General features: G+C 42.0%; 1 protein-coding gene across 5 annotated transcripts in view; it reads left to right on the forward strand.

Moving 5' to 3' along the window:
• Positions 1-24,834, forward strand: part of LOC307014044 (voltage-dependent T-type calcium channel subunit alpha-1I-like) — a 151,717-nt gene that overhangs the window by 90,629 nt on the left and 36,254 nt on the right. For all 5 annotated transcript variants that reach the window (XM_079641716.1, XM_079641714.1, XM_079641715.1 and 2 more), the window contains exons 7-17: positions 4,700-5,054; positions 6,331-6,423; positions 10,681-11,005; positions 11,652-12,040; positions 18,422-18,573; positions 19,141-19,326; positions 21,169-21,286; positions 21,418-21,573; positions 22,388-22,478; positions 23,388-23,542; positions 23,891-24,631. In XM_079641716.1, coding sequence (XP_079497842.1) covers positions 4,700-5,054; positions 6,331-6,423; positions 10,681-11,005; positions 11,652-12,040; positions 18,422-18,573; positions 19,141-19,326; positions 21,169-21,286; positions 21,418-21,573; positions 22,388-22,478; positions 23,388-23,542; positions 23,891-24,631 — 2,761 coding nt within the window. The remainder of the gene's footprint in view (positions 1-4,699; positions 5,055-6,330; positions 6,424-10,680; positions 11,006-11,651; positions 12,041-18,421; positions 18,574-19,140; positions 19,327-21,168; positions 21,287-21,417; positions 21,574-22,387; positions 22,479-23,387; positions 23,543-23,890; positions 24,632-24,834) is intronic.

Genomic DNA, 24,834 nt, shown 5'->3' on the forward strand with positions numbered 1-24,834 from the left:
GCGTTTCTTTCTCCGTGTCTATCTTCAAAGCAAGAAATAAAGTTTTACCCAGTTTGCTTCTGAGAGCATTATATTCCAGCTGAACGCCTCCATATTCATGACCCTGCATGATGGCATCACCTACTGTGTCTGTGTGTGAGTGACATTCACAAGTGTTCAGGAGTGTTGGATTTCATGACATTCTCTCCGTTTTTAAGCTGGTGTATGCCGGTTTAAAATGCGTATGTCCTTAATGTGGGTGTGCCATGCATACTGTTCTGTGCACTCTGTCTCAGGTTATGCTGACATAGCGTATATACTAATGAGAAATCTGATAGCCAGGTGAAAGGAGACACGTGTCCGCCCGCTGGCACAGTCCTGCCTGCTTTGTCCTCACCTTAAACTTGAGTGGCTGCATTAACCTCCACAACCTCTCAAGTAATCAATTCACAAAGTGACTTTACGCAATGTTTCCTGCATTTATCTTCATAGGGTTAAAAGGCAATAGAGGGATTAGCTGGACTCACTTAGACTTGACTTTACTACTTTGGATAAAGCAAAATAAAGGACACCATTTTGATCAGCAGAATATGTTTTAGTCGAGCTTCAGAAAACATTTAGTCAGATGTTTAATCAAAGTGCTATTGTTTCTTATTATTTTTAAAGCAGTTCGGTATCATATTATTCAGGTTTGTCTGGGTGCTTGAGTACTTAATTAGGAAGGTCGTAGTGTGTTAGCGCTTGAGAGCTATTATGCTAAAGTAAAGGGCTAACGTTAGCGCTCTGAGGGGTTATGATAGAGTGGGCTGAGTGTCGCACTCAAGTGCAGCATTCACATTTCACACCCTCACTCTTTTGATCCCTACCTCTCTCTTTTCAAGCCTTATTCTTGGCTTTCCGCCTCAACCTTAATTCTTTCTTCTTTTTTGAAAGTCTCCAGTCATTTGGTATTAGCAACTCCCATTCAAAACTCATTGTAAATATTTCTATGACATCTCTTCCTTTCTTCCATTCAATCCTGCCTTCACATGTCTTCGAGAGCTTCACTTTATCTGATTGCTGGAAACGGTGTCTTTTCTTTGCTGCTGTGCACCCTTGATCCTTCCTTCTGCCTCGCTCTCCACTGGCAGGTGTTTTCTCAGTGTGTGGCCAGGTTTTGCTGTGCCATGCTGAGCAGTGCCAAGTGACTGATAGGGGGGGGGGGGGCAACAGCCTTCATTCATGCTCCACTACTCTGACAGGACCCTTCTCTCTCTCTCTCTCTCTCTCTCTCTCTCTCTCTCTCTCTCTCTCTCTCTCTCTCTCTCTCTCTCTTAACTTCCTTCTCTTTAGCACCTTAAGAAATCACCAATTTGAATGCCACTGATAATCTTTCTCATTATTTGTGTACGTTTATGTTTTGTGTCCTCAATTGGATTGCATGTAAGTCAGTGTAAGCTATACCTGTCATTGTTGTCAATGGTATTGTCTGGATCGATCCTGGAATTAGTGTGCATGAATGTGTGTCATGTGTGTGATTTGTATGTGAGGTAAAAGGAGATAATCTCGCCCTATATATGTCAGCAGTATCTAACCTTTATTGACAGGGTGGGACGGGGGCTGACAAAGGAAATTGGCTAGGAAAGGAATGGGGGAGGTAATTGGAAAATAGGGAGAAGGGACAATCAGAGAGAGAGAGGGGGGGAGCAAAAGAGAAGAAGATAGAAAGAAACAAGAGGATTAACACTATGATAGGAGGAGATAACACATACAAAGGGAGTTATAGTGAAAGGGTTAAATGCCTTACAAGGCATGGTTGTACTCTATGCAAATGTATGCATGAGCTTCAGTTGTATTTATACATATCATAATAAGCAGCAGGCTGAACGTAACTGTGTTAGTGCAGGTGTGTGCATAACTTATTGTCTCCCTCTTTGCAAAATACAGAGCATTCACAGAGGAGCCTGGTATGTACAGAGAAACAGGGATAACACATGAGAAAAAACAAAAGGGAGGGACAGCAAAAGGAGTGCTGCAGTGACAGACTGACAAAGACAGTGCAATAAGTAAATACTGAAGGTCCAGTGACCCTGAAAGTGTGTGTTCAGTAATGGGCCTGCTGATGGAGAAGGTCTATTTTTGTCCTCCCGAAGCCCAGACCTCAGTATGAGCATCCTCACAGCTGCCGTCATTCAACCCACAGTCTTGTCAGATCACACACACTCAAACGCAATAGGCCTTACTGATTGGTTCAGCAGCGTTTGTTTTTCCTTTTCCTAAATTCATCTCATTGTTTTCCGTGAATTTTGCATTGCTTTCATATCATTTTGTGTTTTCTTATTTTTATTTAATTCGTTTCAGCAGCAGTTTCAAGTTGAATGATATTGCCTTATTTCCTACAGTATACACTTAAAATCTAAGAGGCAAGCATGCTTTGAGTGCCTTACACTTTCTTCTTCTGTGTATTGCTGTATGTAATAAAACGTGTGCACTCGTTAGAGCCCCATCAACACATGACTGTAGCGATGGCAGCCATCTTTCGCTTTAAGGAAGTTGAGCCTGATTTCCCAGGTGGATGTGAAAAGAGATTTTGGAGGGAAATGATGAGGTGCTTCAGATGGTGGCAATCAGTTAGATTCAGATGTTGTAGATGTGTGTCATTAAGTCTAGCAGAAATCAGCCAATCACTACTGACTCGCTCACTCTCTGAAAAGGGGCACTTACAAGTGGTGAACCGGTTCGTTGACGGTGTGTGTTATAAGTGTCGTTTGCATGAAAGTATAATCTGTTTTCCTCCTGATTTCATGCTAGTGCACACAAACGCTGAATTTTAAACTAAGTTTCCACATTACTTATTTTACGTGATGCAAAACATACTAATATCCAATGATATGCTAGTAAAATAGGTTAGCTATAGCTTGGTAAATACGATTTTCCTTTTGTATCGTTGACGCAGGTTATATAACTGCTTCTTTATTAGGACATACCACATTGAGTAAAAGCCCTGTGTCTCAGAATAAGACCAACAAGATTTGGATTGCAAATCATATTGTCACCATTGGAAAAATATTTTTGACATTTTAAGAACACCCCTCCATTGACCTCATGGCTCTCATTGAAATCCTACACTTCTGAAGACATTGCATCTCAGGAAGTGGCATACGATGATCTATCACAGTCCCAGTCTGAGGAGTTTATGTAGCTGTCCCTGTTTTAAAAGAAGAACTCAATTAAGTTAAGTCTGTTTGTCAAGACGGAGATCCAATCTTGACTTGCAAGTTTTTTTTTTGTTTTTTTTACAGTGTTGGTCCGCCATTAAACATCCTATTGTAAAGCACTTTTTGCTAGATGACTGCTAAGTAATACACTTTTTTGTCATACAGTGAAGGCAAGGGTTTAAATATATGTTAAATAAATGCTATGACACATCTATGCTTGTTTGGAGAGCGGTCACTAAGGCTTCTCTCAGGTCTTCACTATGGATGTATTGGTGTACACACTTCACACAAGGAGTAAGCAAAAAACAAAAATCATGAGAAAGAAAGAACACATTAGCTGCTGTACGATCCAGTGACCCCCTGAGATGGCAAAGCCAAATGCAACAAATCAATGCAGAATTGATTCAAATGATCCGGTTCACTAACTAGATGTCTGCTTTTGTAAAACGTTCTATTAATAGTGGCAATTGTATTCCTACTTTTCCTGGCATACTGATAAATAAAGGCTTATAAGTCATTGAAAGTGAAGTCTTCTGCTTGATTTCTCCTCATGCTACTCATTGTGTCATGGCCCGACCCCCCCTGTTCACCACACCTGTCAGCGCGCCTTTGGTTCGCTGCATTAGCTTTAGGCTGTGTTCGCTAGTTCATTGCTGGGTCAGGCTTGTCTCTCAAAAATACATACTGTATATACTTTCCAGCTTAATACTGATTAATGTATAAGTCTAGTTAGGTCAGGAGATTCCTGATCTCCTTGTTTCTACTATATGTGCTCATGTTTATCTATTCACACTGTTATTCTTGTTATAGTGAAGAAGAAATAAACAAAATATATAATGCAGAATCATTTGCATTACTTTATTCTCCACTCAGTGAGGCATTTATCCTGCAGGCTTGGTTGAGTCTCCACATTCTCTCCTCTTGCTCCTTCTTACCTCTCCTTCTTTCACTGAATCCTCATGGAAATCCCTGTATTAAAAGATGTACAATGTTGTATTATGAATATACAGATATGATTCCATAAAGGTCACCTATTTGTTATTGTGTCCCCAAGAGATTCTGAAAGTTTCAGGAACAAAGATTTGCTCACTTTTTGTCCTGATCCATTTCTATAAAAACCTGTCTGAAAATTAGCTGATCAGATTTTGGCCACTTTATGATGTCATAACGACTTTTTGGCTTGTGTAACCATTAGCCAATCACCAACCAAGGTAAACCCCCCCCCCCCCTTATCACCTGAATCTCCTCCTAGAGCACCATTGTGTTCTTTTTAACCAAATATCTCTCAGAGGGGCGTGGGGAGGGGCTCCTTATTTTCATCTAAAGTAACAGACAGAGAATCAGCACTTTTGAAACAGGGCTGAAACAGAAGGGATTATGGGTAATGCTGCAATGATCTGTTTGGTGTTTGGAGGCAAACACTTCAGAGACACGTTTTGTATATATCTGAGACCTATAATATATTGATGAAAAAGAGTATAATAGGAGACCTTTAACACACTTATTTCCTTCCCTTGTCACAGCCCCAGCTCTTCAGGTATGACCCTACCTGCTCCATACTACCAGCCAGAGGAGGATGACGAACGGCCCTTCATCTGCTCCCTGGCAATTGATAATGGCATCATGTCATGTAATGATGTGCCGGCGAGGCGCGAAGGAGGACGAACATGCTGCCTGGACAGGGAGGACGCGCTCCACAGACAAGGTTTGGGCTTGAGTCCTGAACCACTGGCCAACGGGAGCGGTGCCGGTGAAGCAATCGGTCTGTGCATCAACTGGAACCAGTATTACACTCGGTGCCACACAGGAAGTACTAACCCCCACAAAGATGCCATTAACTTTGACAACATTGTCTACGCCTGGATCGTCATTTTCCAGGTATGTTTTGGTGTGAAGACTGATGAGGTGAGGGTGAGGTCGGGCTGTGGGTTTCTGAGCTTGTAATTTGGGCTGGGGAATATAGAGAGGCGAAGTCACGCCCATCTACTTCCGGTCCATGGGACCTTATTTCGGAAAAAATAATGTATTGAAATCAATGGAGAGAGAAAACGTATCTTTCGATCCCGTTTGAATTGTGTCATGAATTATACATATGATGTTTGTCAATCTTAAAAAAGAATGTCAAAAAAGTCACAGTTTGTCAGAAAACTGTTGAAATATAAGACAATGAAAAATAATCAACTAGAAAGACTACAAATCCCAGAGTCCCGGTCCCGCATGCTGGCTCTTACGGAACCGACTAACTCCCCTTTAGTGTATGTACAGCTTTCAACATGCCCAGACTTGCAGTGATTTTCAGCTCTTTTAATACTTTCCGCCTCATTCTGAAAGAAAGAAGTGAAATGTGCCAACGTGACTGCCGTCTTGGTGTGTGGTGCGAGACGGTAGATGTAGTTCATTGAGCGGTTTCACACAAAAAAAAAGTGTTACTTCACATTTTTACGACGCATTTAAAAAATGTTGACTTGCGAAAGTATCTTTTAAATTGACAAACATCATATGAGTCATTCGTGGCACAATTCAAACGGGATCGAAAGATAATCTTTCCCTCTCCATTGACTTCAATACATACTTTTTCCGTAATAAGGATGTGGAGCTCCCCCGGAAAGGGAGGGACTTCGCCTCTCTATTATTTTAAATCTCTGATAAATGCTGTCTTTCTCTGATTACATTTGGAACTTGTTTAGACTTATCTAGCTTTTCCTTTATTTAGCTTTACACACTTATTCATTTTATTTAAGTTAATGATGATTATTGACCGTGATGACCAAAATCTCATTGTAAACAATATTTGATAAAAGCAACAATGGTCAACCCTACAATATTCTCACATATCAATTCTGTATTTTCCAACCCTTTTGTAATCCGATGAATCTGAAGAAATATACTTTTTTAGATAGATTCTGAACTGTTCAAATAGTTGCTTCAGAACACAGGTGGGTTTTCTTTGGCTGATTAAATTATGTGTAATGTATTTGATTTGTTTCACTTAGGCACTAATGCAATTATCTGTTATTTGATTTAAACATGGCATATGATGCACAAGTAAAGTTTGCAATTATACTGCTAACAAAGCTCTGAGAAAGAAATGGTTGAACTTGTAAACTTGTAGATGTTTATTGTCTTTAACACTCCATACCATTTGTGCTCTTAGGTGATCACTCTGGAGGGCTGGGTGGAGATCATGTATTATGTGATGGATGCCCATTCCTTCTACAACTTCATCTACTTCATTTTACTCATCATTGTAAGTGAAATTCACCGCTACAATTGTTTATTTATTAGTACACTTCATCCCTTCAGGCTGACACATCGAGTCTACACTGTAATCTGATAATGGATACATAACTAATGAACTGTAACTATCTTGAGATACAAATCCTTTCCAACCATTCCAATATATATTGACATCTGCCATCACTTTATTTTATGAGCATATTTCCTGAGTAGCAGATGGAAGTGTTAAGAGACTTGTGAAAATCCATAGTAGCATATAGAACTTTCTAAAATCAATGTTATGTAAATGTATCTTTGGCAATAAATGGCAAAATAAGGAGAGGAGAGGAAGAAAGACGGTTAAAGAACTTTTCAAAAGTGAGATGTACTTTTATGCAAAGAGCTAGATCAGCTCTTTGCATGCAGTGCCAGAGGGTGACACGATGGAAATTGTTTGATTCTTCATGCATTCACGTGCCATTGGCTGTCCGTAAAACTGGAATTCAGTCTGTTGAGCAGCAGACGCACAACAAAAGTCCCAGTGGTTTCCCACAGGCAGGAGAACACAAAAAGAAGTAGACATACTGGCTTTTGTAAGGCTTGGAAATAGGATCAAGAAATACCTTAGGAGAGGGAACCAGGTGAGAGAAGAGAAATGCGAAATGATAGTGAAGATTCAATGGAAAATGAATAAACACACAAATCAAGTACACAAACACATCCAAAAATGTAAACACTGCACTGTGATAAAAACGTAATGCAGTGGGAGTCCTGCACTTCAGAAGAGTCTTTCCCCCCCATTCTCCTCTTCCTCACAACATTGGCCTTATTAGGTTGAGGAGATTATTGGCATTGTGACTGCAGCTGTAAATTCCCTCCCCTCGCTGGCAGGTCTGACCTGAGGTTGTCATTGCCAGTGTAAACACCTTTTGGCACCCAAAGATAGTAGACATGGTGTCAGAGTGTAATCACTTTGGCTTGGTTTTAATGCGGCTAAATTGATCACAATCTCATGGCCTGTGGGCGGTAGAGCCAAGCACTACAGTTACAGTCATATCCAGCTAAGCACACATTGGGATGAATTGAACTGCTGATTACATCCTCATTTCTATACCTGCTTATGAATGCAGAATCTGTAGGAAACAACACAGAACAAGACGTTATCATCAAAAGTGTCATTGCCCACGTCTAAGCAAGCTTTGGCTTTATGCAGGGAAACAGTCAGCTCAAGGAGCACAACTTTGCTGATTTATTATCCTAATAATAATGATACATTTTGTATTTAGTTTCGATACAAACTGTTAACTGACTTAATTTGCTACTTGTGGCGCATGAACGAAGAAGTCTTTGCCCGAATATCCAATTACTACAACAAACCCCAAAGTAACAGCCTTAGCTTCTAGATGCTTAATCGCCTCTAACGGCCCGTCTACACTACAGGCATGAAAAAATCTTGAAGCTGGGCGTGTCTGAAGCTTGGCGATTTTTTGCGAGCAACCAATCACATGAATCTCCCGCCCCCGACATACAAAGCAATAGCAATGTTAAAACGAAGTAAACTGGATATAAACTCTCCAAACAGGCGAAAAAACTATCAGTTTCACCCACTGTCTCTGCCACCTCCCTCCATGCCTGGTTCCTCCGGTTTGTATCCCGGTAAATAGTTCCGGTCGTAAAGAACCGGGTGATTTGCTACCGTAATATCTCGTTTGGAATATGAGGAAATGAACTGCGGTCTGGCTCTCCCAGCTTGCATGCGGTTTGATTGGCTGAGCTTGCACTGGCGGGATTTGCATAAACGGAATTTGATTGGCTGATGCCAAGCATCGAGCCTCAAAAGTTGAACATTGTTCAACTTTTGATGCCGATAGATGCTCGTGATGCTTGCAAAGCCATGCCATGCTCCCCACAATGCAGTTCGGCGAAGATTAAAAATCTTCTACGTCACCCCATTCAAGTGAATGGGCGAAGCGTTGAAAGCATTTTTTGATGCCTGTAGTGTAGACGTACCGTAATGTGTAGTGAAGCTTCATGTTTGTTGCATTTAGTCTTTCAGAAGGGAAGAAATACTGTAAGCTGAACACACAAAGCTCAATGACTTGCACGACACTTAGCATCAGGCCAACACCATGCTCCCTTTGTGTTACATTATTGATTGACAAAAATGTGCCGCCCCTTTTGAGCATCTCTGCAAGCCTCCATTCTGTTTGGCAGCTTGTAGTCAAAGGTCCCGAGGGAAGCCTTGGAAGTGTTTTGCTGACAGTATAAGAAGTTCATGGTCAGACACTTCAATGAGCCTCAAAGGTGTTGTTCACACAGTGCGGGTCACCTTGACTGTCTCATCTTTCATTTTGCTCTTATTTAGTTTCTCTGTCGGTGTTGTTTTGTTATGGAGTTGCAGTACCCTGTGCCCTTTTTAAGCTTGTCAGTTGATCCTGTACTGTAAGTGAGTGTGTTCCTAGAAATAGCACTTGGTTTGACCTCCACAAAGTCTCATATCTATCTGTTTGATACTTGACATACTGTCAAGTGCGCAACCCAAGAGTCTTTATTGGTGTTACATTGAAGAGAGACTAAATGGATTTATGTGACTTACAGATTATGCTACCAAGAGGGCAATTAATAGAAGATGTCGATTTCAGAGTAAATATAATATATGGGCATAAAAGTTTGTGACGGCTAGTGCACGGAAGCACATAGACACATGCAATTAAGTAAGCCTGTGGATCACACATAATGTTTTCTATGTGAATTTGTGTGTTTGCATGCATGCATAATGCAGTGAAATCTGATATTAGACTGCCTGCCTTGATTATGCGCAAAACTGCCTACTGATCAGAATCTCACACACACACACCACACACACACACACACACACACACACACACACACACACACACACACACACACACACACACACACACACACACACACACACACACACACACACACACACACACACACACACCATTGCAACCCTGGAAAGAAATCAAAGGCCCACACACCTGCAGACCTGCTTTGACCCACAGGACACAGATGGTCATCTCTCCTCCCTCTCTACATCCCCGCTGCGTTTCCTCTCTCTCTCTCTCTCTCTCTCTCTCTCTCTGTGTGAATATCTCTGGAGTCTCCTCCTTTTTTTGTATTCCTCCAGCTTCTACCTTCTCTCGCTACATCTTTGATCACTGTGGATGGAAGCCTAAAGTTGCAGGGTCATCAAGTTTAAAACGTATATCTATTCATGTGTTTTTTAATATTCCTGCTCCAAGTGTTTTGGCCTTGTAGCTGTAGAGTGTCTGTGTGTGTTCTCGATGTGAGAGAGCTTTTTCCAGGGAGAAACAGCGGAACATGTTCAGATTTGTAATGAACAAAAACCTAGACTCTGCTTCAGGCTGCCCTATCCATCCCGCGGTCTGATTTTTGAATTGTACAGCATTAGCCAATATTGATCTAATCATTGTCCCGTAACCAGCTCAGAGTAGTCCAATAAAAGCCATTTCAGCAGTCCTGCAGTGATTCCTATTACTGCCACTAAAAGGGTCAGCCAACACGTACAAACCACAATGCACCCCATCTCCTCTCTGCAACTATCCCTCTGACATTCACTTGTAAGAGTAATGAAAAGCTCTTTTGTGAAAAATAAATAAAAAATAGAGATGCACTCATGGGTAAAGAAATGTTTTTGAGAAGCAGCATGGCCAGAAAAAAAAGAAAAGGAAAGACAGATATTAAATTGGAGTAGGGAGCGGGTGGGAAAGTTAAGTCAAGTAAGAGTCTGAGAATAAAAGGAAGAGAAAGATTGCCAGACGCTGAACTGTGCTTTGGGCGTGTGTTGGCTCTGTCTGTCTGCTCCAATCAGCCTCTGTTTGGTGGCAAGCCAGCCTTCAGAGACCTTTAGCATGTGTGTTCACATTTCTACAGGGAGATTGGCACACATTATTAGAATCATCAAGTGTGTGAGCTTTATGTCAAAACAAGTCTGTATTTAGCATTGGAAAATCTCAATTCTTTACATATTTCATTTTTCTTAAATGAGCAACATCTGCTTTAGCCGTAGGCTGATTATTTAAATATGGCACTTTTAGTTTGGGTTGCCTATTGGATAAGTTATTCAAACTCTTCACAGACTTAAAACACGTAATTATTCGTGCTAGTAGCTCATGTTCCCTGCAGTAATTCTCCTTTGTTTGCTCTTACTCTTTCACACTTAATGTGTGGTATACTCATCCAACATGTTTCCCCTCCATACATGGTGTAACTTTCTGTTCCTTGCTCCACATCCATCCAGATTGGGTCATTCTTCATGATCAACCTGTGCCTGGTGGTCATCGCTACCCAGTTCTCGGAGACCAAACAGCGGGAGCACCAGCTGATGCAGGAACAGAGGGCGCAGTGCCTGTCCTCCTCCACCCTCGCCAGCATGGCTGAGCCGGGGGATTGCTACGAGGAGATCTTCCAGCTGGTGTGCCACGTCCTCCGCAAGGCTAAGAGGAGATCGGCAGCTCTCTACTACACGCTGAGGGGCAAAACCCCGCCGGCTGCTGGTGGCAGGGGCAACAGGCGTGGGGGGGGAAATGTGAACGGAGAGCGTCATCATTCCAGGCACCCAAAAAGTGAGTCGGAGGGCCTCAGCGATGGCCTGTGAATATGCAACATTTTATATTTTTGATTTCAGCAAATGTGTAATTGTGTAACTGTTAAATATGTATTTGTTTTTCGAAAAAAGCATAATGATATCATGTGTTTGGTTAGTTTTGCGTTTATGGGTGTATCTGTCCGCATGCTATTGTAGCGATCAGCCCGATATTTTTGCTGATTTCTGACTGTCTGCTCAAGGACATCTTGTGGTTATGGTGAAACACATTTAGACAAAGGAAAATGACAGTTTTATACTGTGATTGGCTGCTGATTTCTCAACATGTTTGCCTATAGACTAGGTTAAATGAAGTGTCACTCAGCCTGTTGAACTGCACTGTGCTGAGTGCACTTTTCTATTTCAAGTATTAAAATGGTCACACGATGATGGATAGAAATTTATATAAATGTGATCCAGCCTTACTAGGTTTGACTACAGATGTGGCTGCATTGTAATGGATGGGATTTAGGGACTGATTCAATGTTTACTACAAATTCCCTTTTTTGAAACTTTTGCAACAGGAGAAAATACTTGTTGTATTGTGTTCATTATACAAATAATTGCTTAATCGTGAATAAAGTGCATCTATTAATCTCATATTCTTTTTCTTCCCATCCTTCTAGCATTCCACTGTCCACACCAGAGCAAGCCAGACCACGGCTCTCAGCCACTTGAAAACTCCATCAGTCTGTCTGTCCCTCAGAAACCTGAGGACTGTCCTATATGCGTATTATCACTGAAAGATGGGGTGAGGGCGGAGGGAGACTCCGGCAAAGGAGAGGAAGAAGCTGAGGATGCGGTGAAAGAGACAAGCAAGGAGGAGAACCATCTAGAGGAGAGGGGAGATGGAGAGAGGAAGAGGAAGAGGACGTGTTTTCGACATTGTATAGAAACCTGGAACGATATGAGGAGGAAACTTTGGGGCATTGTAGAGAGCAAGTACTTCAGCAGGGGCATTATGATCGCTATTCTGATCAACACCATCAGTATGGGCATCGAGCACCATAACCAGGTAAGATTGTCAATGCTGTCACACAAACATCCATACTCATGTATATGCAGTCATACTTTGTCATTACAACAGACCAAAGTGAAATAAGACCCTTTTTTTATACCCAAGAAAGAAAGTAAATGTTTTGGATATTGATAAATACAATATTCCTTGCCGCCATTGTATTAAATGCATTGTCTCATATCCTTTACACTCATGCACTAGTGTCAATAGAGTGCATTACCCCCTCACGCCCACAATTCACCACAGATTAAACACTAGCCCTGCTGATGAAACATCGCTGCTAGAATGATCATAATAGCAGATGACATTCAGGAGGATGAGCGTGGGAGTGGAGCATCACTGCCATGCAGTTTCCTGACAGAGGTGTAAACATTTAGCCTGGCGGTAGACAAATCCGAGCTGGCTTTTAACATTGGCCAGGCTCCTCAGAGACAGACAAGGCAGGTGTCTGAGAGCAGTGTGGAGGAAGCCTGCCAAGACCACACACACACACACACACACACACACACACACACACACACACACACACACACACACACACACACACATACAAATGAATACAGTGCACACACACAATACACATCCATTTGTACACCAACAGCAACACATGCTGTTACATAAAAGAGCTTTTTCTTTTTTCCCCTAATTTCTCTGTCTCTCTCAACTCCCTCCCTCGCTAATTTTACTTCCAGTTCTCTCCCCTTATTTTCTACATAAATCCCTCCGTGCATCTTTCCTTTGCACATTCCTTCCCCCACTCGCTCTTTTGTTCCTCCCTGTTGCTGCTTCCTTCCGTCCTTCCCTCCTTACCCCAAGTGTCTGATCTACTGTCTGACTCTCTTTTCCTTCCCTCAGTCTCCCCACTTCCCTCTTCCTCTCTCTTATCCACCCACGCACTCTTTGACAGTGTACAGAGTAGTTGCTTTCTCTCATCTCCAAAGATTCTAAAAATAAACGAGGGTTTGTTGGGAGGGGAGCGGAGGAGATGGGTGATGTGGGAAGAGCTAGGCAGACGCCGGTTACACAGCAGTTTGCAGCTCAATTCCCTGTGTGCTTTTCAAAGTAGGCATGTATGCACCAACATAGGTACACATTTGCATGCACACACTCTGACGCTTTGTCTGTCCGTCTCTTGAGTCTTTCTCCCTCCACAGTTTCCACACGCTCACACAGAGGCAGTGATACTACTGTGATTTCGCTCTGCAGTAAGATGTCTCACCCCTTGTGTTTGAAAACAGTCAGGAAGCTGAGGTGCTTCTCCCAATACACACCCTGCCTCGGGGAAATCTTCATCTCAAGTTTCTGCTTTAAAATGTTAGACTGTCAGGTGGTGTTTTTTATATTCATCTTGGATTACTGCAAAGTTAGCATAACATGAAGTTGCATGTTGCAGGTGTTGTAGACAGTAAGTGAAATGGTTGAACTATTAAAAAATAGATCATAAGCATACATTCTAATATTCAAGTTAAGTTTAACATTTTTGTTTTTGTTATAGATAGATATTATCAAGGCTTGCTGTGCATTATTAGAGGAACATAATGTAGGTGTTAAGGCATTACCTAGCTTTTAGGACATTTTGAGTTTAAATCCAAAAAACATTTATTTGACAAAGAGTTTTTTGGAAGTTAGATAGAATCAGAGCCTACCCTGTATTCAATGCCCGCACTCTCAAACGCAGAAAAGCTGACAACAGTTAATTATGTTCCACTTTATTTTTAAACACTTAATCTCATCTCAAATATCCTTGTTATGTTTTTTATATTTGTAGTCAACCTTAACAGAACACAGCTTCCACACATTAATGCACATACAACACAAAAAACAACATGAAGGCATTAGTCAAAAAAAAAAGAGGAGACAAATATTGGCCATATCCATTACACCTGAGTCAAGGTGAAAACATCAACATCTTTCCTTCAAGGCAGTTTGTAAGAAGAGCTCAAAGAAGGTATTACTACTAGGGTAATGATAGTTGGGAACTCATTGTTAGGAACCGTGGAAAAAGGTAGGACCCAAAATGCAGAATACAAAAAAAGGTCAAAAGGTCTAGGAACAAAAAGCGAGCTTTATTTAAAAAAAAGCTGATCAACAAAAACATGGCATGAAACAAACAGGTAGCAACAACACAAGAACTGACCGTGACCAACAGGGAGGGACACAGGAAAGACAGGAGCCTCATCCCAATACCCCTCCTCGACTCCTCCTTTCCCTCACTCGCGTCCCTTCCTTGCATCTTAGCTCCAACTCAGTAAGATGCGAGCGAGAGACACGAGGAGGTGACGCGAGGACAGAGGAGTCCTCAGGTATTAATTGGGATGTCCTCGTTCACTCAAACGTCACTCTTAAACGACGTCTGTTAATGATGACATGCACAGCTGTATCCCCTCTCATTGGTCTTAACTGAATAACCTTTTAGAACCGGCCCATTTCTGGTTAAATATTTAAATGAACCTTTCTCTTGTTAGTCAAGGAATTTAATGTATGATGGTTGGTCCTGCTTTTGTGTTCCGTTTTGGTGTAAAATCTAGCCTATATTTAAATAATATATTTAAATATAGGCTATATTAAAATAAAAATAAAAAGTGAAAGCCTTTTAGAAATGAATTGCACATAATAATTCCCACGGAGCTGTGAGCACTTTTCCACTCATCTTCCAGTTGTCGGTTTTCCTCTGTTGAAATCGACCAGCTGTGAAGGTGGGGGCGGGGCTTTTATACGCGAGTAGTGAAAACACTTCCGTGTAGTCTGCTCGTGTGTATCCTCCCTTTCGTCTCCTCCCGCACCCCTCCTCCCTCACCCCTCCTCGACTCCTCCGTGTGGGGACGTCCTTCAAAATGGCGTGTCTTGATCGATTTCCGGGTCAAGTCCCGGAGGAGGGGAAGCGAGGAGTCAAGGAGGGGTATTGGGATGAGACTAAAGAACCGACAAGGAGCACAGGAGAAGACGAGACTAAATACAAAGAGGGGTAATCACAGGACAAGACACAGCTGGGCAGGGGAGGCGGAAACACAAGGGCAACAGGTGAACACAATCAGACAATCAGACACAGGAAGGAAGACAAGAGACAGGGGCCCTTTCTCATTTCACTAATTCCCCTCCTCGACTCCTATCCTCGAGACTTAGTCCCGCCCACAGGAGATGCGAGTGGAGGAGCCGAGGAGAGGAACCGAGGAGAGAGAAGGGGAAGCAGCAGACGGTTAGAGAAATGAGACGTCCTTCCACATGGCGCGCTGAAATTCATTTCCGGGTCACTACCGGAGGACCGAGGAGTCGAGGAGGGGGAATTGATGAAATGAGAAAGGGCCAGGGAGAACAGAGTTGCAAAAATAAAACCCATTAGAAGACAGACAAAACTAAAATCGTGACATAACACTATGATCTTGACACTCATTTCATGAGAGCAGTGTTACTGAGCTCGGAGCAAACGCTGGGGTCATCTTAAAATAATTCTGTTGGTAGATATTGCTGTAATTGCTGGTGTGAAAAGAAAAAAGACTGGATATAGAAGTAGGTTGTTTGCCGAACTATTTTTGGGGAATAAAAAACAACATGTGCATTTTCCACAAAGAGGACTACATATAAATCACAATGACTCAAGACCAAGCCGTTTATTCATCCTTTTAGTCTCAGTCATGGGAAAAAAACCTGTTTGACGAAGATGTTTAGTCATGTGTTCATTTACAAAATGAACACTGGTTTTACGTTTGCACATTTAAATACAAGCCTCCACTTCGCATTCATGTGTGTTCTTGGACATCTGTGTGGAAAAGAAATTGGCCCATTGAAATTCGGTCGTAGAGGTTTTTGTTCATTCATTCATATTCAAGCAGGACTGAGGACACATTTCAAGAAAGAAACAGGGAAAGGATATTTTTACGAGAATATATTATATGAAATATTCATTAGATGGACAGCTCGTGAAATAACACATAACTCAGGTAGAAGGACATGAGGAGGAATACTGTGAGTGAAATAGCAGGTGAAGAAGAAGAGAAGCAGGGGGGAGAAAGCAAGCAGAGGGAGAAATGATGGTGTTTTGTCCGATTTAAACTGTGGTGTCAAGGGCTGTGATGGTTCCGTCAATAGCATTACATCTCATATCCTGTGTTTGTACTTACGACTACTGAGGGAGTTCTCGACACAGGTCAAGGTTAACGCTGACTGCTGAGCGGAGGAAATGCATTTATCCCTACATTTTACTTTTCTCTAGTCCAGGGGTTCCCAACCTTTTTTCCCAAGACCCCCGCCTAATGACTCCTGTTGGAAGGAGACCCCCCCCCCCCCCCCCCACAAACAACGGGGCAACAGCGGTAATTAAAGTTTAAAGTCTCAAAATGCTACAACTACTGTCACACTCTGGATGAATGTGAAGTATTTTGTTAAATGATGATGAAAGCGTAATTAAGGAGCACTATTGGAGGGACTTTGATGGTTATTGGACTCAGGATTCATTCATTTGGATTCCCGCTGTATGAAGAAATTAAAGGACGGCGCAAGTGGAAACAATTCACAAAGGGATGAAACTGTTTAAAACACATGCTCAAAGTAAGCCGGATTTTGCCGATGTGTTTATGTGGATTAAAAAATCGTAAATAATCTACAAAATGGAGGAGACCGATCTGATCGGAGCAACTGTGACAAATAATCCAACTGAAACCGGCATGGACAATGACTATGTTTTAAAAATGCACTTATCCAGAAAATCCTGGTTTGGACACTTAACGGGCAGAAGAAACATTTATATTAAAGAATTTTTTTTACATTTCTGTCTTTTTATGCCTTTAATAGCGACTAACTTGAATTTGTATTAAAATTAATTAATCAATTATTTTTTTATATTTTATTGTAATGTAGAGACAAGGCTTTTAGTGACAATCATGTATTGCGTTACAATTATATGTAAAAAAAAAAAGTCGTTTGAGTATTTCTTTTAAAATGTTTTTCTTGACTTTTTCATTTGTATAGAGGTGCCAGTAATGTCATCGTCTAAACCGCTCTGTAGTCCACAGTTATGTCCAGCTTCACTACGGAGCTCAAACGTCTCAGTATGTTCTTCAGGCTAAACGCTGTAGTGAAAATTCTGAGAAAAGCTTCTGAGAGGTGGTTTCGTGGGTTTAATTCATTTTTCTTCAATGTTCCGTTCATCATTGTTACTCTTTCTCCCTTCTTATTGAGTATCTTCCATTCCTCTCCTCCATCATGTCACCTTCTTCTAAACAAAGCCTCCGCTCGCTCCTCGCTTTCCCGCTCCTTCAGCTGAATTCTCGTTCCACCCTTCTCCCACCCCTGATCGACAGTAGGACATTGATCAAGAAGAGATGGGTCTGTCTGATAATGAGACTCAGAAACAGAGAGAAAAAGGGGATGGAGAACTAGGGGGATGAAGATAGATTGGGAGAAAAAGCGGATTAGAGGAGGGGGATGGCTGACAGTGTTTTGCTCTGACATGGTTTGTTAACTTTGGCAGGGCTAGATGGCTATTTCTCCGCTGGCTTTCAAACTGGAATTCACTGGGGGTATCAAAGAAAGCATCCGATCCATATCGTGAATACCACACGTTCACTCACACAAAGTATACTTTCAAAAAGCGAGTCTGCTTGTGTACACACACTCATAGAAAAGAAAATAAACCCCAGGATTTACTGGAGCATGTGTGTGTTGTTCATTTCATGTTACTTTGCCAATTACAGATAACATGAACCTGTATTCCGCCAGTGTTCGATGTGCTTCACTGATGATATACATTCTCACTTTCCCAGATTTTTTTCCTGTACAATTTTAATTTATTTCACTATTTTCTTTCTCTTCTCTTTCTATATGTCCGTTGCCTATATAAGACAAGCTGTAGGCCTTAATTGTATTTGCCAGGTAGAACACATTCTTATTTTAAATGACTAATTTCTCTTTCTCAGACTTCTTCTGTTAGCGATAAGACGCTTCCTGTGTTTTTCTTTAACATTTAAATTTATTTCCCCGGGTAATTTATTTCCCTATTTTTACACTCTCCATCTTCCTCCCTGTATGCCTATCTTAAGATACATTTTTTTTGCCTTAATTTTATTTACCAGGTAGGATAAATCATTTTTTCAAGGCACTGAAAGTTTGAGTGACAGCCTTTTCAACACAGAACAGACATGTAAACAATTGTTTTCGCAGTGGCTCCAGCATCTATTGTTGGGACGAATGCAAAGCAGTGGAATAATATCAACTTTGTATTTGTCTCTTTGACTGTACCTGCCTCATTGTGGATATCAATTCTCTGTTTTTGGACCTGGAATGCTTGCAACTCAAACCTTACCTTCTACCCTACTCTCCATATACCTGCCTCCACACCCTTCCTACTTCTTTTAATTCTGTTTTTCCATTTCTGTCACCCAGCCCGATGAGCTGACCAATGTCCTGGAGATCTGCAACATTGTGTTCACCAGCATGTTCACCCTGGAGATGATCCTGAAGCTGACCGCTTTTGGCTTCTTTGAGTACCTGAGGAACCCCTATAACATCTTTGATGGCATCATCGTCATCATCAGGTCTGCACACTACAACACTATGTTCTGATTGTCACTCTGTCAGGAAGTTGAGGTGGAATAATGACAAAATCCAGAGCATTGAAATAACAACATCAAATCCCTTCAATGTAAATGCATTAAAGCTTCAGTCCAAACATGCAATGGTTGTCCAGCTGCTGTACATCTAATTAAGTTTGAGACATCATTTAATCTCCAGAAAACCAATCAGATATGTCCTTAAACAAAGGGCATGCATTCACAATGGCGCTTTTCTTTAAACTACACTACTCATGTTGTGGCAAATGTTTAATATAGGAAGTGTTGAAGCAGAATGGGGGTAATACATGTAAAACGCAGCAGTATTCCTCACCTCACAATTACGGATTATACACTTTTATTTGTATTTTGTGATTTTATGTTGTATTATCTCTCTTTTGGTCTACCCTATTTCTATTGATTTGTAGTTCCTTTTTATTTCCACATTCCCCAATTATAATAAAAATGTATCCACACATCTTGACATTTTGGTCACATCTTCTCAATCTGCCTCTCTGTCCCACACACATCCCCCCGATGCGTCGGCTGCAGTGTGTGTGAGATCATCGGCCAGGCAGACGGCGGGCTGTCAGTGCTGAGGACCTTCAGGCTGCTGAGGGTCATTAAGCTGGTGAGGTTCATGCCGGCACTCAGGCGGCAGCTGGTGGTGCTGATGAAGACCATGGACAACGTGGCCACTTTCTGTATGCTGCTTATGCTCTTCATCTTCATCTTCAGGTAACAGAGGTGGACACACCATTTTCTCAATGTGAGAGAAGACGGGGAAAGGTTAAACAAGAGAAATGGAGTAGGAGAACAGAGATTAGTGGTGTGTGTGTGTGTGTGTGTGTGTGTGTGTGTGTGTGTGTGTGTGTGTGTGTGTGTGTGTGTGTGTGTGTGTGTGTGTGTGTGTGTGTGTGTGTGTGTGTGTGTGTGTGTGTGTGTGTGTGTGTGTGTGTGTGTGTGTGTGTATGTATTTATGTATATACACATCATGTACTGTATCTCGAGTATTTGTTCACTGCGCACTGCTTTGCCCGCTTAACATAGCTTGTTTTGTTGCCACAAAAATTAAATCTGTGAAAGCGTATCAGCGTATTGAGACAAAATACGATATCTGAGCGTGGTCCAGGCAGACATAGCCATAGGCCTAAACACAGTTTGTGCAAAATAATAGGATTAACTTCTAATTATTGGAGTTCCAGCTCGTTTTTTACCCAAACCTTATCTCAGCTCTGTCAATGCTTTTCTCTTTGACCTGTCTCCGTCTCCAGGATTACTTGCCTTGAAAGTTATGAGTACCTTAACTTGTTTTTCTGTCTGTCACCAGTGTATTTGACTACATTCAACTTTAACATTTTTCTTTAATAGGCCATAAGCCAGTGAGCAAAGGTGACGGTAAACCATAACTACAAACGGCTAAAGTGGTTTGATTTCAAATAGATGTCAATGTCTTTAGTTTTGACTGTAATCATAAGCAAGGCTTTTTTTGTACATTCATTTGGTAAATTACATCAATTTTCAGTCTTAAATGTGAGGGGAAGTTGTTCAAAATGATTAAATGTCACAATTAAAAATAAATGTTTTTACTTTCTACCTCATTGAATAATTTGATGCAGATGCAAAAAATGATCCTATACCTAAACACTTCTAATATCTCCTATTTTTAACAGTACACACACACACACACACACACACACACACACACACACACACACACACACACACACACACACACACACACACACACACACACACACACACACACACACACACACACACACACACACACACACACACACAATCCACAATGTTAACTGATAACGAAGATAGTGTTAACAGAATTGTTTTTATTTTAATCATTTTCATAATTGCAGTGAATTCACAAATGTTAACATAATACATATTAAACTGCAGCATAATGCTATGACCCTAAATCTGCTTGTGTGTGCTAGAGTGTGTGTGATCTCATATGTGAGTGTGTGTGATCTCATATGTGTGTGTGAATACATGCTAACCTGCTTCCTTCACAGCAGTCCAGAATAAGTGTGCCAAGGCAGATGGCATCAGAGCTCTTTAGCCAGCTCACCTGAGCACGTGGTATTTTGCCTACGGTCCAGCCACTCTGGCTTTTAGTGAGCAGTTAATGTAAAGTACCACTCAGCTACACTTTTAAGACCTTGCATAAAGAAAGCAGCGATGAATTAGAGAATGCATTGTTTGACTTTCTCAGCCTTGTGATGACAGCAAACAGATGGGTGCAACTACACAAATAAGCAGAGGGGGAAACAGAGAGAGAACTGAAGAAAAGAGCTTTCAATGCAACCGAGAAAGAAGATTGTAGTGGGTTCATTTCATTTAAAAGCATGTGTATGAGACAACGTTTTTGTTTTGAATGCTCCATAGCCGTGGATCAGCTCTTCTAACCAAATTTGATACTGTAACTGTAACATGTACCAAACTGTAACGCGTGATTCCTCACATTGTCTGCAGGTGTCATAAACACAGGACCCCTACATTTCAGTATATACTGTCCCCTTGTACTCCTTTTTAATTGGTTGATTCCTTGTTGTGTTGCAGTATCCTGGGGATGCATATCTTTGGCTGTAAGTTCAGTCTGAAGACGGAGGCAGGAGACACCGTGCCTGACAGGAAGAACTTTGACTCCCTGCTCTGGGCCATCGTCACTGTCTTCCAGGTACCAATGGGTTCTCACACAAAGACTTTGTCCTGCAACTTAATAACATTTGGTTGAACGTGTGCTTACCTGCGGTCGCATGCACTTTTGTGTGTGGGTATATTGTAAAAAATGGTGTTTATTTCCTGTAGATTCTGACTCAGGAGGACTGGAACATGGTGCTTTACAATGGGATGGCATCCACCTCGCCCTGTGCTGCTCTCTACTTCGTAGCTCTGATGACTTTTGGAAATTATGTGCTCTTCAATTTACTGGTTGCCATCCTGGTGGAGGGTTTTCAGGCTGAGGTGAGACATATTTGTTGTTTTTGTTATTTGAAAAGAGTCAAGGTACATTAATCATTATTCAAACAAATGCAAGTTGAGCCAAATTAGCTTGAAGGGTGGTTTTCAGTGATTACAAAAAAAAACGTGGCTAGCTTTCTAACCGGCTTTGTAACATTGCAATGTGGGCTGAACGTTTAAATGAAACGAGTGCAAAACAGCTTTGCAATAGTCTTGCCGCCCGGTGATGCTGTAACAAAGCCTTTTACCCTTTAACAAAAACAATGTGATACAGGGAAAGCGAGCCAAATATGTCCTATATAGTTCTTTTGCTAAAAGCCGTTACAGAATGTGTACAAATATATCATATGTTGTGTTATTCAACTGGTGGGTTGAAACATGTTCTTTGTTTTGCACAATTTAAGGAATGACTTCATGCATATTGAAAAAACAAGTATATATTTGTCGTTATACTGTATAAATACTTGATTAACGATATATATATATGGATTTCCTCCAATCCAACAATACATTAGGAATATGATTGGTTGAATACTGAGCCTCCGTACAACTTCTCTTTATACATTTGTGTTTTAGAGCTAGACTTGATGAGTGAGAATAGGTGGACTTGGGAGTAAATAGCTCTTCAATTAGTTGGTAATAAGAAAGGGGCAAGTTGTCATTTAAACAAGCTTGTGATTTATCTCTTCCACTCACTTCTCCCTAATCTTCTCTCATGTCTCCTCTTCCTTTCTGTGCCCTCCCATCCCTCTTCATTTCTTCTTCTATGTCTTTAACTCTCTCACCAATTTATTTCCTCCCACTTTCCTCGATACAGGGTGATGCAAACCGCTCTTTCTCGGACGACGACAGGTCTTCCTGTAATTTTGAGGAGAATGATAAGCAGAAAGACTCTCTTCATCTCTCAGGTATTCAATGCCTCCAGGAGCTTTACAGCATTTTCTTTTCTACTCACCTACACAGAATATAAGACCTATTTTACATTAAATGTGAACTTTAAACTAACCACGCCTCTTTTAGATTGTGTTAGAAGAGATCATGTTGCATTAGATCAGATTTCAGTTCCCTTATATCAGAACTACAAACATTAAAAAAAAAACTGCTCCTAGAATTATTATTTCACGTCTTTGCCTACTTCAGTCTGACTGCTAAAAGAGGTACCATCATATATGTGCTTCAAGGTCGTGGTGTAACCAATCCCCCAGGCATTCAGCAAATCCAGAAAAAGCTATCAGCTGCTTTATTGTGCCCTGGGCTTTAAAACCGTAGCCTGTCATCCAATTTCCACAACACATATTGCTAACCATCTTTTCTCCTGTCTGAAATGTAAGCTGCACAAGCTTTAAATAATGCATGCCTGATGCCACGTCTCCATCCACTCCTCTCCCCTCGTCTCCCTGTAGGCATAACAAAAGTGAACCCACAAAGAATAAGCCACTGCATCAAGCTCCATAGAGTAGCATTTAGCAGCACATAAGAGAGGCCTCTGCTGATGTCTGATCACAGCTCCCCTGACTCCCACTGTGCCTTTTTACGTTTACCTGAAGAAAGAGAAACATACATTTGGAATGACAATGGTTCCTGGAGAGCTATATTACACAAAGATATGTTTGAAAACAGACAAACCGCTGGCAGAGATGTCTCTCTTCCATCATTACGAGCTCGTCTCTGGCTCCTCCAAGGTGCTTTAGTGTAAATTAAACCTTCCTCTGCCTCTCTGTGCTGGCTATAACTTCGTTTGAGGACATTTATGTTGTAAAGTGATGGAGCGTGCCATCTTTCCCCTTTCTTTACTCCGCTCTCCTTCCTTCCCACAGACCCAAAGATCTGTACGCTGACTCCTAACGGGCACCTTGACTTGTCCCCACTGTCCCATGGTCTGTTTCCGGGAGAGAGGTTGACTTTCGCTCTGGACTCCAGGAAGAACAGTGTTAATTCTCTTGGTAGGGCCAACTTGGAGCAGAGGGCTTTGGTGAGTGGACTTTTGACTGCCATTGTGTTTTTATTTGGCTGAAACACAGTTGAGGGAATATTATAGGTTATGTCTCATACGAGAATCATTTGCTGCTACAATATAATTGTTGCTATGGAGCTTATCTTTTAGGTTTTGATTGGTGTATCTTTTTCCAGCGTCATTACTGAAAATACTGCCCCTTTTTTATGAAACTTGGTGAAAGGATGGAGCACGGGCCAAATAAAAACCCATTAGATGTTTGACCTGCCCTGCTCTTTCCGACTCCCCTCCTAGCTCTGTGACTTGTTCTCGTCTTTCTCATAATTACAGGACATGAAAGAAACCGCACTTCCTCTCTTTTTGTAGTTTTCAGGTCGAAGTTACCACAACTGGGGTCGCCCGTGTGCCCCCCACCCTCAGGCCTTGTGGGCCCGTCGCTCCAGCTGGAACAGCCTCGGAGGATGCCGGCCTTTCTCCTCCTCGTCTCCCTCCGCTAGTCCGGCCATCACCACCACCTCTGCACGGCCCTTCTATGGCTACGGCCTGGGGGGCCTTGGCGGCGTGGTTGGAGGAAGTCTTCGTATCCGGGGTCCTCGTGCCTCCTCGTCCCCGCGGCGCCACCTCCACCATGTCCTCCAGGATGAGGAGGAGTCTCTCATATCTCCTCCCCCTATTCCTCTTCACTCCCTGCACCTTCCTCACCCTATGCTCCCGGGACACTTTGTACCCAGGAGGGACCGCAGGGCCCTTTCGCTAGAGCTGCCCCACCTGCTGCAGGTGCCAGGACCCCCGCACCTTCCACTGCCGCCACACCACCCTCTGCCCCCCTTGACGCTCCACGCCCAACACAGGAAGAAGAGCTTCTCTGGGGGGATGGTTATCAGTGGAGGCGGTGGCAGTGGACACGACAGTCCGGGGGGTTTAGTAGGGGTTCACCAAGATTGTAATGGGAAGACCCCTCTTTCTCAGCTTCTGCAGCCCCCCCACAGACACCACACTGAGCATGCTGGAGGGGTGAACCCCCAGAGCCAGCTGATGTCGGAAGTCTTCCCCCAGGTTAACACACGCAGCAAGGACCGGGAGGACCTGGATGATGACATTGAATATGTAAGTTGCCCGATTAGTGCGTGTGGCAGGGAATTAAATGTTAATAGTATTAGGAAAAGCCTGGTGAGTAAGTGGAGCAAGGTTATGCAATCTTACAACATTCCTATAATACACAAAGTCCACAGATGCAGATAAGTATCCCTAAGATGGTGTGTAGAGTAACGGCATCCAAAAAGAACAAAGACAAGAATCTAGTCTTGTGC

Source organism: Notothenia rossii, assembly GCF_949606895.1.
Source record: "Notothenia rossii genome assembly, chromosome: 8".
NCBI classification, from domain to species: Eukaryota; Metazoa; Chordata; class Actinopteri; order Perciformes; family Nototheniidae; genus Notothenia; species Notothenia rossii.